Raw genomic sequence first — 16497 nt, 5'->3', positions numbered from 1 at the left:
TCGGCTAAGGTTGCTGTTTGCCGAGTGCACAAACATAACACACTCGGCCTAAAATGATTTTCCTATAGTGATAGATTTTTGTAGGACGACATAAATTTGAATCGGGATTTAGCCCAGGATGTTAAGTTGCTGTGTTTGCATGTGGCTGTTTGGTACGGACATACTCACTATATATATACCTAACAAATAGCAGCAGCTGATCGATCACACATGTGTGTATTGTCACCTTCCTTTTTACCTCCTCATACATACTCACAAGTGCATAGGCATGGCCAACTCGTCAGCGTTGGAATTCACCGTGAGGAGGAAGCTTGCCGTGCTGGTGCCGCCCGCGGCCCCTACGCCGCGGGAGCTGAAGAGGCTCTCCGACATCGACGACCAGGACGGGCTCCGCTACCAGGTCCCCATCATCCACTTCTTCCGGCAGCACGACGGCAGGGATGACGACCCTGCGCCTGTACTACGCGGCGCCATAGCAGCGATGCTCGTGCACTACTACCCGTTCGCGGGGCGGCTGAGGGAGCTCGAGGGCCGCAAGCTCGCCGTCGACTGCACAGGTGAGGGCGTGCTGTTCGTCGAGGCTGACGCCGACGTCCGCCTCGACCTGTTTGATGCGGCCTTGGGGCCACCCTTCCCGTGCCTCGACGAGCTCCTATTCGACGTCCCCGGCCCCTCCGGTATCCTCGACTGTCCGCTCCTCCTTTTTCAGGTATGCTTTCGTCAACTTTGGGCTTTTAGTAAACCTAAAAAACCAGTTGAGACTTCTCACAAAGGGGATTGCTAAGTCTCATTCGACTGAGACTTAATCAAGTCTAAGTCAATGCTATATTCATAGGATTTTATCTTGAGATCCGTGCAAAAAAAATCAGTTTTTTTTCTTTGTTACGTGTTATATCAATTGAATTAGACATGGTTAAGTCTCAGTCAACTAAACCTAGACACGTCCTTTCACAAAAAGTGCATTGGATTATTAGCGGGAAAAAAAATGCACTTTTTAAAATCAGCTGAGACTTTTAAAAACCATCTAAAATGTACCCTAATAACTATATAACGTGCCATCCAATACTGAGCCTCCTGCATGCATGCAGGTGACACGGCTCGCTTGCGGAGGCTTCATCATGGCTGTGAGGATACAGCACACGATGGCAGATGGGGCGGGGATACTGCAACTCATGGGTGCTATCGCGGAGCTGGCTCGGGGTGCCCCGGCGCCAACAGTGCAGCCGGTGTGGGGGCGCGAGCTGCTGCAGGCGCCGCTGCTGAACGATGATGTACTACTCTCATCGCGCTTTGTGCACCGTGAGTACGATGATGTGATGGACATGAATGGCGGCATTGTGCCCTTTGAATTCATGGTGCACCGCTCCTTCTTCATTGGGTGGCGGGAGATCTCCGCCATCCGATCCCACCTCCCGTCGGCTCTCAGTCGCGAAGCTACCAACTTCGAGGTCATCACGGGGTGCCTATGGAGGTGCCGTACAGCAGCTCTGGCCCCATGTGCCGATGAAGAAATGAGGATGATCTGTATCGTCAACATCCGTTTCAAAAGCAACACTATCATCCCTGTCAGCTACTATGGCAACGCCTTCGCTTCCCCGGTCGCCATCTCCACTGCCGGTAACTTGCTCGCCAACCCTCTAAGCTACGCCGTGGAGCTGGTGATGAAGGCGAAGCGGGAGGTGGATGTGGAGTACATCCTCTCCGTGGCAACGCTCATGGCACAACGCGGACGGCCACACTTTGCTGTGGCGCGCGGCTACCTCGTGGCGGACGTGACCAAGTTTGGATTCCGCGACCTTGACTTCGGCTGGGGCAAGCCGGTGTATGCCGGTCCGGCGAAGGGTGGAGTCCTCGCCATACCAGGCGTCGCCAGCTTCTTCATTGCCGCAAGGAACGCCATGGGCGAGGAGGGTATCGCAGTCCCCGTGTGCATGCCCGGCCCCACCATGGACAAGTTCGTTAACGAGATGGGCAAGCTCATGCGCCCGGCATTGGCTGACACGTTTTCCAAGATGTGATCTGCCATCTCAGTTGAATCGTCATCTGGTAGCACGGTTTTAATTGACCATCAAAATGACTGCGCTTGTACCTGAAATCTCGACCGGCTACATGCTTCTGCGTTTAGTCACTTTTTTCTTTAGCAAACTATGTAAGCGTGATTTAAATAATTAATAAAGATAGTTATGATGGCCTTCCCCTCAAAAAATGTAGAATACTGTACTATATATATCAGTACCCATATATAATGTGGGAATAACTTACGTTGTCATCAATTGGATCTACTTCATGTAACGGCTGAGAATTGGCAAACCCAAGAGTTGTAGCCGTCAGATCAATTCTTGTGTTGTACCATATCCTTCCACGTGGTCATGGCCTGCTCGGCGTGGACTCCCTAAAGGTTGCCACACAAATTCATTTTATTTCCATGTCATGTTTTCATGTTGAGTCTGAACAAGCAGCAATAAAGAGATTGGCCCATATCACCGTAGCGCAATTCAAAAATATATTAGGGGTGAGGAAAAAAAGCCGCGTCAAAGAAAAAAAATTGTAATCTAATGATAACCCAAGAGTAGGGGATCAGTTATAGACTTTTCGATAAGTAAGACCGTCCAACCCAACGAGGAGTTAAAGGTAAGATTAATATTCTCTCAAGTTCTATCAACCACTGATACAACTCTACGTGCAATGTTTTCTTTACCTAGAAATAAGAAATAAACTACTTTGTAGGTGTAATGGGACATATTTGCAAGATAATAAAGAACGTGAAAATAAAAGTTAGGCGTTATTTAAATAAAAGTGAAACAAAAATAAATATAGCGATTGTGGAAAGTGGTGGTTGGACGTGCAGAATTGTCCCTATGAAATTGATAACTAAACAGATAACCGCCATTGCAGCTATCCCTTTCCTTGGAATTTTATGCACTTATGATTGGACATATTAGTAAGTATCCGCAACTACTAACAAGTTCATTAAGGTACGCCCAACCCTAACATTAAGATAAATTTGGTCCATGTTCATCCCATATGCAACGACTCACGAACTGGGGTTGAGGTTTCTATAATTCCCGCAATCAACCATAAGCAAATCAATCACTTGCAACACCCTAAAGTGTAATCTATATATGTGTGCGCTCATATGATCAGCACCAAAGGACAACAAAAAAATAAACATGTCACTCAAACCTATCATGATCACCAATTAGCATATAGGACAAAAAGAAATTCTCACACATAATAGCGATTGTGGAAAGTGGTGGTTTGATGTGCGGAATTGTCCCAATGAAATTTTTAACTAAACAGATAACCGCCATTGCAGCTATCCCTTTCTCGGAATTTTATGCACTTATGATTGGACCTATTAGTAAGTATCCGCTGAAGGAAATATGCCCTAGAGGCAATAATAAAGTTATTATTTATTTCCTTATTTCATGATAAATGTTTATTATTCATGCTAGAATTGTATTAACTGGAAACATAATACATGTGTGAATACATAGACAAACAGAGTGTCACTAGTATGCCTCTACTTGACTAGCTCGTTAATCAAAGATGGTTGTGTTTCCTAACCATAGACATGAGTTGTCATTTGATAAATAGGATCACATCATTAGGAGAATGATGTGATTGACTTGAACATTCCGTTAGCTTAGCATTTGATCGTTTAGTTTACTACTATTGCTTTCTTCATGACTTATACATGTTCCTATGACTATGAGATTATGCAACTCCCGATTACCGGAGGAACACTTTGTGTGCTACCAAACGTCACAACGTAACTGGGTGATTACAAAGGTGCTCTACAGGTGTCTCCGATGGTACTTGTTGAGTTGGCATAGATCAAGATTAGGATTTGTCACTCCGATTGTCGGAGAGGTATCTCTGGGCCCTCTCGGTAATGCACATCACTATAAGCCTTGCAAGCAATGTAACTAATGAGTTAGTTGCGGGATGATGCATTACGGAACGAGTAAAGAGACTTGCCGGTAACGAGATTGAACGGTATTGAGATACCGACGATCGAATCTCGGGCAAGTAACATACCGATGACAAAGGAAACAACGTATATTGTTATGCAGTTCGACCGATAAAGATCTTCGTAGAATATGTAGGAGCCAATATGGGCATCCAGGTTCCGCTATTGGTTATTGACTAGAAAAGTGTCTCGATCATGTCTACATAGTTCTCGAACCCGTAGGGTCCGCACGCTTAACGTTCGTTGACGATATAGTATTTATGAGTTATGTATGTTGGTAAATGAATGTTGTTCGGAGTTCCGGATAAGATCACGGACATGACGAGAAACTCCGGAATGGTCCGGCGATAAAGTTTGATATATGGGATAATAGTGTTTGGTCTCCGGAAGGGTTCCGGAATTCACCGGAAGGGGTTCCGGATGTTTCCTGAAATGTTTGGGTACGAGAACACTTTATTTGTGCCAAAGGGGAAAGCCCACAAGGTTTTTGGAAAGCGCAAAAGGAAGTTTTGCGGAGTCCAGGGGCCAGACGTTAGGGTTCCCGGCGTCTGGACCCAGACGCCAGGAACCCTGGCGTCTGGCCCTGGAGTTCGAGAAGGACTCTTGCCTTTCGGGTGAAACCGACTTTGTGGAGGCTTTTACTCCAAGTTTCGACCCCAAGGCTCAGCATATAAATAGAGGGGTAGGGCTAGCACCCAAGACACATCAAGAAACACCAAGCCGTGTGCCGGCAACCCCGTCCCCTCTAGTTTATCCTCCGCAATAGTTTTCGTAGTGCTTAGGCGAAGCCCTACGGAGATTGTTCTTCACCAACACCGTCACCACGCTGTCATGTTGCCGGAACTCATCTACTACTTCGCCCCTCTTGCTGGATCAAGAAGGCGAGGACGTCATCGAGCTGAACGTGTGCTGAACGCGGAGGTGCCGTATATTCAGTACTTGATTGGGACGGATCGTGAAGGTGTACGACTACATCAACCGCGTTGATAAACGTTTCCGCTTTCGGTCTACGAGGGTACGTAGACATACTCTGCCCTCTCGTTGCTATGCATCACCGGGATCTTGCGTGTGCGTAGGATTTTTTTTAAATTACTACGTTCCCCAATAGTGGCATCCGAGCCAGGTTGATGCATAGATGTTATATGCACGAGTAGAACACAAGTGAGTTGTGGGCGATACAAGTCATACTGCTTACCAGCAATGTCATACTTTGGTTCGGAGGTATTGTTGGGTGAAGCGGCCCGGACCGACATTACGCGTACGCTTACGCGAGACTGGTTCTACCGACGTGCTTTGCACACAGGTGGCTGGCGGGTGTCAGTTTCTCCAACTTTAGTTGAGCCGAGTGTGACTACGCCCAATCCTTGTTGAAGGTTAAAACAGCACTAACTTGACGAAATATCATTGTGGTTTTGATGCGTAGGTAAGAACGGTTCTTGCTCAGCCCGTAGCAGCCACGTAAAACTTGCAACAACAAAGTAGAGGACGTCTAACTTGTTTTTGCAGGGCATGTTGTGATGTGATATGGTCAAGGCATGATGCTGTATTTTATTGTATGAGATGGTCATGTTTTGTAACGGAGTTATCGGCAACTGGCAGGAGCCATATGGTTGTCGCTTTACTGTATGAAATTCAATCGCCATGTAATTGCTTTACTTTATCACTAAGCGGTAGCGATAGTCGTGGAGGTAATAGTTGGCGTGACGACAACGATGCTTCGATGGAGATCAAGGTGTCAAGCCGGTGACCATGGTGATCATGACGGTGCTTTGGAGATGGAGATCACAGGCACAAGATGATGATGGCCATATCATATCACTTATATTGATTGCATGTGATGTTTATCCTTTATGCATCTTATTCTGCTTGATTGACGGTAGCATTATAAGATGATATCTCACTAAATTTCAAGGTACAAGTGTTCTCCCTGAGTATGCACCGTTGCCAAAGTTCGTCGTGCCGAGACACCACGTGATGATCGGGTGTGATAAGCTCTACGTTCACATACAATGGGTGCAAGCTAGTTTTGCACACACAGAAATACTCGGGTTAAACTTGACGACACTAGCATATGTAGATATGGCCTCGGAACACTGACTTCGTTACATAACGGTTCACCATACATGCATGCTACGGGACTCTCAAACATTAACACAAGTATTTGTCAAATTCACAACTACTCACTAGCATGAATCTAATATCACCATCTTCATATCTCAAAACCATCATAAGGAATCAAACTTCTCATAGTATTCAAGGCACTTTATATGAAAGTTTTTATTATATCCCTCTTGGATGCCCATCATATTAGGACAAATTCATCACGGAAGCAAACTACCATGCTGTTTAGAGACTCTCAGAATGATATAAGTGAAGCATGAGAGTTCAACAATTTCTTCAAAATAAAACTACCACCATGCTCTAAGAAGATATAAACGAAGCACTAGAGCAAACGACAAACTACTCCAAAAGATATAAGTGAAGCACAATGAGTAGCTGAATAATTATGTAACTATGTGAAGACTCCTTCTCATAAATAAAATTTCAGATCTGAAGTACTTTATTCAAACAGCAAGCAAAACAAAATAAAATGACATTGCAAGGATAGCACATATCATGTAAAGAAGCAAAAACTTAGGCTCAACCAAAACTGACCGATAGTTATTGAAGAAGAAAGGTGGGATGCCAACTGAGGCATCCCCAAGCTTAGATGCTTGAGACTTCTTGAAATATTAATTAGGGATGCCTTGGGCATCCCCAAGCTTGAGCTTTTGTGTCTCCTTAATTCCTTTCATATCGCAGTTTTCCTAAATCTTAAAAACTTCATCCACACAAAACTCAACAAGAACTCGTGAGATAAGTTAGTATAAATCCATGCTAAACCTTATCATTCTCTACTGTACAAAATCACTAAAATTATAATTTGACATTGCATACTAAATGCCTCTACATATTTAATACTGCTATCATCAAATAGAATCATTAAACAAGCAAACATATGCAAACAATGCAATCATAACAGCAATCTGTCTAAACAAGATAGTCTATAAAGAATGCAAGAAGAATCATACTTATTTAACTCCAAAAATTATGAAAAATTACCACACTGTATATAATTTATTTTTACTCATTTTGTAAAAATTTCAAGATTTTATCATGTTCTGACTATTCACAAATAATCAAAACACAACAGCAAACTTTCTGTTTTTAAAACAACAACATATGGACTTGCAAAATAAGCATGGTAAAGGCTATACTTGACCTTTTTATTGAAGTAAAAGATGCAAAATATTACTCTAAATAACAGCAAGAAAATCCTAATAAAATAAAATGACGCTCCAAGCAAAACACATATCATATGGTGAATAAAAACATAGCTCCAAGTAAGGTTACCGATGAACGAAGACGAAAGAGGGGACGGCTTCCGGGGCATCCCCGAGCTTAGGCTCTTGGTTGTCCTTGAATATTACCTTGGGTGACTTGGGCATCCCCAATCTTAGGCTCTTTCCAATCCTTATTCCGTAGTCCATTGAATCTTTACCCGAAACTTGAAAACTTCACAACACAAAACTTAACAGAAAACTCGTAAGCTCCGTTAGTATAATAAAACAAATCACCACTTAGGTACTATCAAGACAAGATTCATAATTGTTCTCACATGATTCCTACTGTACCATACCATTTCTACAATTTATATTAAGCAATATAAGCCATAGAAACTAGAAAACAAGCAAACTATGCATCGAAAACAGAATCTGTCAAAAACAGAACAGTTTGTAGTAATCTGTAACTTTAGAATACTTTTGTAACTCCAAAAATACTGAGAAATTAGGAAGTCCTAGGAAATTTGTTTATTAATCCTCTGAAGAAAGAATCTGTATTTTATCGCACTTCTGCTAAAAATGAAAACTAATCTCCTGGGCGCAAAAGTTTCTGTTTTTCAGCAAGATCAAATCAACTATTACCGTAAGCCAATCCAAAGGTCTTACTTGGCACTTTATTGAAAAAAAAGCTATAGAACATTATTACTACAGTAGAATAATCATGTGAACACACAAAAACAGTAGCCACACAAAAACAGTAGGTACTAATTCAGCGCTTTTCTTTAATGCCTTTCTAGCTAGGCATGATGATTTCAATGATGCTCACATAAAAGATAAGATTTGAAATATAATGGGAGCATCATGAGCATATAACAAGCACATTTAAGTCTAACCCACTTCCTATGCATAGGGATTTTGTGAGCAAACAACTTATGGGAACAAGAATTAACTTGCATAGGAAGGTAAAGCAAGCATAACTTCAAGATTTTCAACACATAGAGAGGAAACTTGATATTATTGCAATATGTAAAAGCATATGTTCCTCTCTCATAATAATTTTCAGTAGCATCATGAATGAATTCAACAATGTAACCATCACATAAAGCATTATTTTCATGATCCATAAGCATAAAAAATTTATTACTCTCCGCATAAGCAAATCTATTCTCATCAATAGTAGTGGGAGCAAACTCAACAAAATAACTATCATGTGAGGCATACTCAAATTGAGAAATTAAAATCATGATGACAAGTTTCATGGTTATCATTATAGCATACATGTCATCACAATAATCATCATAGATAGGAGGCATGCTTTCATCATAATATATTTGCACATCAAAACTTGGGGGACTAAAAATATCATCTTCATCAAACATAGCATCCCCAAGCTTGTGGATTTGCATATCATTAGCATCATGGATATTCGGAGAATTCATACTAACAACATTGCAATCATTCTCATCATTCAAATATTTAGTGCCAAACATTTTAATGAATTCTTCTTCTAACACTTTGGCACAATTATCAGAATCCTTATTTTCACGAAAGACATTAAAAAGATGAAGCATATGAGGCAACCTCAATTCCATATTTTTGTAGTTTTCTTTTATAGATTAGACTAGTGATAAAACAAGAAACTAAAAGATTCGGTTGCAAGATCTAAAGATATACCTAATACGTCTCCAACGTATCTATAATTTTTGATTGATCCATGCTATATTATCTACTGTTTTGGACTATATTGGGCTTTATTTTCCAATTTTATATTATTTTTGGGACTAACCTATTAACCGGAGGCCCAGCCCAGAATTGCTGTTTTTGCCTATTTCAGTGTTTCTGAGAAACAGAATATCAAACGGAGTCCAAACGGAATAAAACCTTCGGGAACGAGATTTTCTCACCGAACGTGATCCAGGAGACTTGGACCCTACTCCAAGGAGTCAAAGAGGCGGTCACGAGGGTGGTGGGCGCCCCCCCTAGGGCGCGCCCCCTGCCTCGTGGGCCCCTCAGAGCTCCTCCGACGTACTTCTTCCTCCTATATATACCTACGTACTCCCAAACGATTAGAAAGGAGCCAAAAACCTAATTCCACCGCCGCAACTTTTTGTATCCACGAGATCCCATCTTGGGCCTGTTCCGGAGCTCCGCCAGAGAGGGCCGTCATCACAGAGGGCTTCTACATGATCATAGCCTCTCCGATGAAGTGTGAGTAGTTTACCTCAGACCTTCGGGTCCATAGTTAGTAGCTAGATGGCTTCTTCTCTCTTTTTGGATCTCAATACAAAGTTCCCCCCTCTCTTGTGGAGACCTATACGATGTAATCTTATTTTTGCGGTGTGTTTGTTGAGATCGATGAATTGTGGGTTTATGATCAAGTCTATCTATGAATAATATTTAAATCTTATCTGAATTCTTTTATGTATGATTAGTGATCTTTGCAAGTCTCTTCGAATTATCCGTTTGGTTTGGCCAACTAGATTGGTAGTTCTTGCCATGGGAGAAGTGCTTAGCTTTGGGTTCGATCTTGCGGTGTCCTTTCCCAGTGACAGAAGGGGCAACAAGGCACGTATTGCATCGTTGCCAGTGAGGATAACAAGATGGGGTTTATTTCATATTGCATGAATTTATCTCTCTACATCATGTCATCTTGCTTAAAACGTTACTCTGTTTTTAACTTAATACTCTAGATGCATGCTGGATAGCAGTCGATGAGTGGAGTAATAGTAGTAGATGCAGAATCGTTTCGGTCTACTTGTCACGAACGTGATGCCTATATACATGATCATGCCTAGATATTCTCATAAGTATGCTAAATTCTGTCAATTGCTCAACAGTAATTTGTTCACCTACCGTAGAATACTTATGCCCTTGAGAGAAGCCACTAGTGAAACCTATGGCCCCCGGGTCTATTCTCATCATATCAATCTCCATCACTTTAATCTTGCTTTGCTTTTACTTTGCTTTTTACTTTCACTTTGCATCTTTATACCAAAAATACCAAAAATATTATATCTATCAGATCTCACTCTCGCAAGTGACCGTGAAGGGATTGACAACCCCTAATCGCGTTGGTTGCGAGTAGCTATCGTTTTGTGCAGGTACGAGGGACTTGAGCGTGGCCTCCTACTGGATTGATACCTTGGTTCTCAAAAACTGAGGGAAATACTTACGCTACTCTGCTGCATCATCCTTTCCTCTTCGGGGAAATCCAACACAAGCTCAAGACGTAGCAAGAAGGATTTATGGCGCCGTTGCCGGGGAGTCTACGCAAAAAGTCAACATACCAAGTACCCATCACAATCCCTATCTCTCGCATTACATTATTTGCCATTTGCCTCTCGTTTTCCTCTCCCCCACTTCACCCTTGCCGTTTTATTCTCCCTCTCTCTCTATCCTCCCTCTCTATTTGCCTCTTTTGCCCGTTTGCTCTTGTTTGCTCGTGTGTTAGATTGCTTGTTTGTCGCGATGGCTCAAGATACTACCAAATTGTGTGACTTCACCAATACCAATAATAATGATTTCCTTAGCACTCCGATTGCTCCTCTTGCTAATACTGAATCTTGTGAAATCAATACTGCTTTGTTGAATCTTGTTATGAAAGATCAATTCACCGGCCTTCCTAGTGAAGATGCCACTACTCATCTGAATAGCTTCGTTGATTTATGTGATATGCAAAAGAAAAGAGATGTCGATAATGATGTCGTTAAATTGAAGCTATTTCCTTTTTCGCTTAGGGATCGTGCTAAAGCTTGGTTTTCGTATTTGCCTAAAAATAGTATTGATTCTTGGAACAAGTGCAAAGATGCTTTTATCTCTAAGTATTCCCCTCCCGCTAAGATCATCTCTCTTAGAAACGATATTATGAATTTTAAGCAACCTGATCATGAACATGTTGCACAAGCTTGGGAGAGAATGAAATTAATGATACGTAATTTCCCTAGTCATGGTTTGAATTTGTGGATGATTATACAAAATTTTTATGCCGGATTGAATTGCTTCTAGAAATCTTTTAGATTCGACCGCGGGAGGTACTTTTATGGAAATCACTTTAGGAGATGCTACTAAACTCCTAGATAATATTATGGTTAATTATTCTCAATGGCATACTGAAAGAACTTCTAATAAAAAAGTGCATGCGATAGAAGAAATCAATGTGTTAAGTGGAAAGATGGATGAACTTATCAAATTATTTGCTACTAAGAGTGTTTCTTCTGATCTTAATGATATGCCTTTGTCTACTTTGATTGATAATAACAATGAATCTATGGATGTGAATTTTGTTGGTAGGAATAATTTTGGTAACAACGCTTATAGAGGGAATTTTAATACTAGGCCATATCCTAGTAATCCTTCTAATAATTATGGGAATTCCTACAATAACTCTTATGGAAATTATAATAAGATGCCCTCTGAATTTGAGAATAGTGTTAAAGAGTTTATGAATTCACAAAAGAATTTTAATGCTTTGCTTGAAGAGAAATTGCTTAAAGTTGATGAATTGGCTAGGAACGTTGATAGAATTTCTCTTGAGGTTGATTCTTTAAAGCTTAGATCTATTCCTCCTAGCATGAGATCAATGAGTCTCTCAAAGCCATGAGAATTTCCATTGATGAGTGCCAGGAAAGAACCGCTAGGATGGGTGCTTCCAAAGATGCCTTTATTAAAGTGTGTTCTTCCAATTCCTATGAAAATCAAGATGAAGATCTAAAAGTTATTGATGTGTCTCCTATTAAATCTTTGTTTTGCAATATGAATCTTGATGAAACTGAATATGATCTTCCTTTACCTAGAAGGCGTTCTAAAAATTCGGAGTATTTAGACCTTTATGATGAAATTGACAAAAGTGGGATTGAAAGAAATAAAAATGTAGATGTTGCTAAACCCACTATATTGGATTTCAAGGAATTTAATTATGAAAGTTGCTCTTTAATTGATTGTATTTCCTTGTTGCAATCCGTGCTAAATTCTCCACATGCTTATAATCAAAATAAAGCCTTCACCGAACATATTGTTGATGCCTTGATGCAATCTTATGAAGAAAAACTTGAGTTGAAAGTTTCTATCCCTAGAAAACTCTATGATGAGTGGGAACCAACTATTAAAATTAAAATTAAAGATCATGAGTTTTATGCTTTGTGTGATTTGGGTGCTAGTGTCTGTACTATTCCCAAAACTTTGTGTGATTTACTAGATTTCCGCGATTTTGATGATTGCTCTCTAAAATTGCATCTTGCGGATTCTACCATTAAGAAACCTATGGGAAGAATTAATGATGTTCTTATTGTTGCAAATAGGAATTATGTGCCCGTAGATTTCATTGTTCTTGATATAGATTGCAATCCTTCTTGCCCTATTATTCTTGGTAGACCTTTCCTTAGAACGGTTGGTGCGATTATTGATATGAAGGAAGAGAATATTAGATTTAAATTTCCATTAAAAAGGGCATGGAACACATTACAAGAAAGAAAATAAAATTTCCATATGAAACTATCATGAGAGCCACTTATGGATTGCCTACCAAAGATGGCAATACCTAGATCTATCCTCGCTTTTATGCCTAGCTAGGGGCGTTAAACGATAGCGCTTGTTGGGAGGTAACCCAATTTTATTTTTATTCCTTGATTTTTGCTCCTGTTTAGTAATAAATAAATTATCTAGCATCTGTTTTGGTTGTGTTTTTCGTGTTTAATTAGTGTTTGTGCCAAGTAGAACTGTTGGGAAGACTTGGGGAAAGTCTTGTTGAACTTGCTGTAAAAAACAGAAACTTTAGCGCTCACGAGAACCACTGTCATTTTTATTTGAAGTGTGCTATTTAGTTAATTCTTTTTGAAGATGATTAATAGATAAATTCCTCACGTCTAGCAATTTATTTTAGAATTTTTGGGGTTCCAGAAGTTTGCGCTAGTTACAGATTACTACAGACTGTTCTGTTTTTGACAGATTCTGTTTTTCGTGTGTTGTTTGCTTATTTTGATGAATCTATGGTTAGTAAAATAGTTTATAATCCATATAGAAGTTGGAATACAGTAGGTTTAAAACCAATATAAATAAATAATGAGTTCATTACAGTACCTTGAAGTGGTCTTTTGTTTTCTTTCTCTAACGGAGCTCATGAGATTTCTATTGAGTTTTGTGTTGTGAAGTTTTCAAGTTTTGGGTGAATTCTTGTGATGGATTATGGAACAAGGATTGGCAAGAGCCTAAGCTTGGGGATGCCCATGGCACCCCCAAGATAATACAAGGACACCAAAAAGTCTAAGCTTGGGGATGCCCCGGAAGGCATCCCCTCTTGCGTCCACTTCCAACGGTAATTTACTTGGAGCTATATTTTTATTCACCAACATGATATGTGTTTTGCTTGCAGCGTCTTGTATTATTTTTGTCTTTGTGTCTTAGTATGCCACAATCATCCTTGCTGTACACACCTTTTGAGAGAGCCATACATTAATTAAAATTTGATAGAATACTCTATGTGCTTCACTTATATCCTTTTGAGCTATGTAGTTTTGCTCCATGTGCTTCACTTATATCCTTTTGAGCTAAGTAATTTTGCTCTATGTGCTTCACTTAGATCTTTTAGAGCATGGTGGTGGATTTGTTTTAAAGAAACTATTGATCTCTCATGCTTCACTTAAATTATTTTGAGAGTCTCTTAATAGCATGGTAATTTGCTTAATAATAATATGCTTGGTATTCAAGATTTGTGAAACTTTCTTTTGAGTGCATTGAATACTAAGAAAAGTTGGATGCTTGATAATTGTTTTGAGATATGGAGGTGATAATATTAAAGTCATGCTAGTTGAGTAGTTGTGAATTTAAAGAATACTTGTGTTAAATTTTGTGATTCCCGTAGCATGCACGTATGGTGAACCGTTATGTGATGAAGTCGGGGCATGATTTATTTATTGATTGTCTTCCTTATGAGTGGCGGTCGGGGACGAGCGATGGTCTTTTCCTACCAATCTATCCCCCTAGGAGCATGCGCGTAATACTTTGCTTTGATAACTTCTAGATTTTTGCAATAAGTATATGAGTTATTTATGACTAATGTCGAGTCCATGGATTATACGCACTCTCACCCTTCCACCTTTGCTAGCCTCTCTAATACCGCGCACCTTTCACCGGTATCATACACCCACCATATACCTTCCTCAAAACAGCCACCATACCCACCTATCATGGCATTTTCATAGCCATTCCGAGATATATTGACATGCAACTTTCCACCGTTCCGTTTATCATGACACATTCATCATTGTCATATTGCATATCCCGGTACACCGCCGGAGGCATTCACATAGAGTCATATTTTGTTCTAAGTATCGAGTTGTAATTGTTGAGTTGTAAGAAAAATAAAAATGTGATGATCATAATTATTATAGCATTGTCCTAAGTGAGGAAAGGATGATGGAGACTATGATTCCCCCACAAGTCGGGATGAGACTCCGGACGAAAAATAAAAAAAAGAGGCCAAAGAAGCCCAAATAAAAAAAGAAAAAAAGAGAGGCCATAAAAAAAGAGAAAAGGCCCAAATAAAAAAATAAAAAAAATAAATGAGAGAAAAAGAGAGAAGGGACAATGTTACTATCCTTTTACCACACTTGTGCTTCAAAGTAGCACCATGATCTTCATAGTAGAGAGTCTCTCATGTTATCACTTTCATATACTAGTGGGAATTCTACATTAAAGAACTTGGCTTGTATATTCCAATGATGGGCTTCCTCAAATTGCCCTAGGTCTTCATGAGCAGGCAAGTTGGATGCACACCCACTTAGTTCCTTTTTGAGCTTTCTTATACTTATAGCTCTAGTGCATCCGTTGCATGGCAATCCCTACTCACTCACATTGATATCTATTGATGGGCATCTCCATAGCCAGTTGATACGCCTAGTTGATGTGAGACTATCTTCCCCTCTTTTTGTCTTCTCCACAACCACCATTCTATTCCACCTATAGTGCTATATCCATGGCTCACGCTCATGTATTGTGTGAAGATTGAAAAAAGTTTTGAAAAAGTTAGAGTATGAAACAATTGGTTGGCTTGTCATCGGGGTTGTGCATGATTTAAATACTTTGTGTGGTGAAGATAGAGCATAGCCAGACTATATGATTTTGTAGGGATAACTTGCTTTGGCCATGTTATTTTGAGAAGACATAATTGCTTTGTTAGTATGCTTGAAGTATTATTATTTTTATGTCAATATAAACTTTTGTCTTGAATCTTTCGAATCTGAATATTCATATCACAATTAAGAAGATTTTCATTGAAATTATGCCAAGTAGCACTCCGCATCAAAAATTCTCTTTTTATCATTTACCTATTCGAGGACGAGCAGGAATTAAGCTTGGGGATGCCTGATACGTCTCCAACGTATCTATAATTTTTGATTGATCCATGCTATATTATCTACTGTTTTGGACTATATTGGGCTTTATTTTACACTTTTATATTATTTTTGGGACTAACCTATTAACCGGAGGCCCAGCCCAGAATTGCTATTTTTTTGCCTATTTCAGTGTTTTGGAGAAACAGAATATCAAACGGAGTCCAAACGGAATAAAACCTTCGGGAACGAGATTTTCTCACCGAACGTGATCCAGGAGACTTGGACCCTACTCCAAGGAGTCAAAGAGGCGGTCACGAGGGTGGGGGGCGCCCCCCTAGGGCGCGCCCCCTGCCTCGTGGGCCCCTCGGAGCTCCCCCGATGTCCTCCTATATATACCTACGTACCCCCAAACGATCAGAAAGGAGCCAAAAACCTAATTCCACCGCCGCAACTTTCTGTATCCACGAGATCCCATCTTGGGGCCTGTTCCGGAGCTCCGCCGGAGAGGGCCGTCATCACGGAGGGCTTCTACATCATCATAGCCTCTCCGATGAAGTGTGAGTAGTTTACCTCAGACCTTCGGGTCCATAGTTAGTAGCTAGATGGCTTCTTCTCTCTTTTTGGATCTCAATACAAAGTTCTCCCCCTCTCTTGTGGAGATCTATTTGATGTAATCTTCTTTTTGCGGCGTGTTTGTTGAGACCGATGAATTGTGGGTTTATGATCAAGTCTATCTATGAATAATATTTGAATCTTCTCTGAATTCTTTTATGTATGATTAGTTATCTTTGCAAGTCTCTTTAATTATCCGTTTGGTTTGGCCAACTAGATTGGTAGTTCTTGCCATGGGAGAAGTGCTTAGCTTTGGGTT

General features: G+C 40.4%; 1 protein-coding gene across 1 annotated transcript; it reads left to right on the top strand.

Annotated features, from left to right (window-relative positions):
• The first annotated feature begins 261 nt into the window (after window positions 1-261).
• Window positions 262-2116, top strand: LOC125525135 (benzyl alcohol O-benzoyltransferase-like). Its single transcript, XM_048690156.1, has 2 exons — window positions 262-709; window positions 1089-2116. The coding sequence occupies exons 1-2, from the start codon at window positions 269-271 to the stop codon at window positions 2016-2018; spliced, it is 1371 nt and encodes a 456-aa protein (XP_048546113.1). The 5' UTR covers window positions 262-268; the 3' UTR covers window positions 2019-2116.
• Window positions 2117-16497: the final 14381 nt, after the last annotated feature.

This window comes from Triticum urartu, chromosome 7 (assembly GCF_003073215.2).
Source record: "Triticum urartu cultivar G1812 chromosome 7, Tu2.1, whole genome shotgun sequence".
NCBI classification, from domain to species: Eukaryota; Viridiplantae; Streptophyta; class Magnoliopsida; order Poales; family Poaceae; genus Triticum; species Triticum urartu.
The sequence above is the reverse complement of the archived record's forward strand: the minus strand, read 5'-3'. Positions and strand labels throughout refer to the sequence as shown.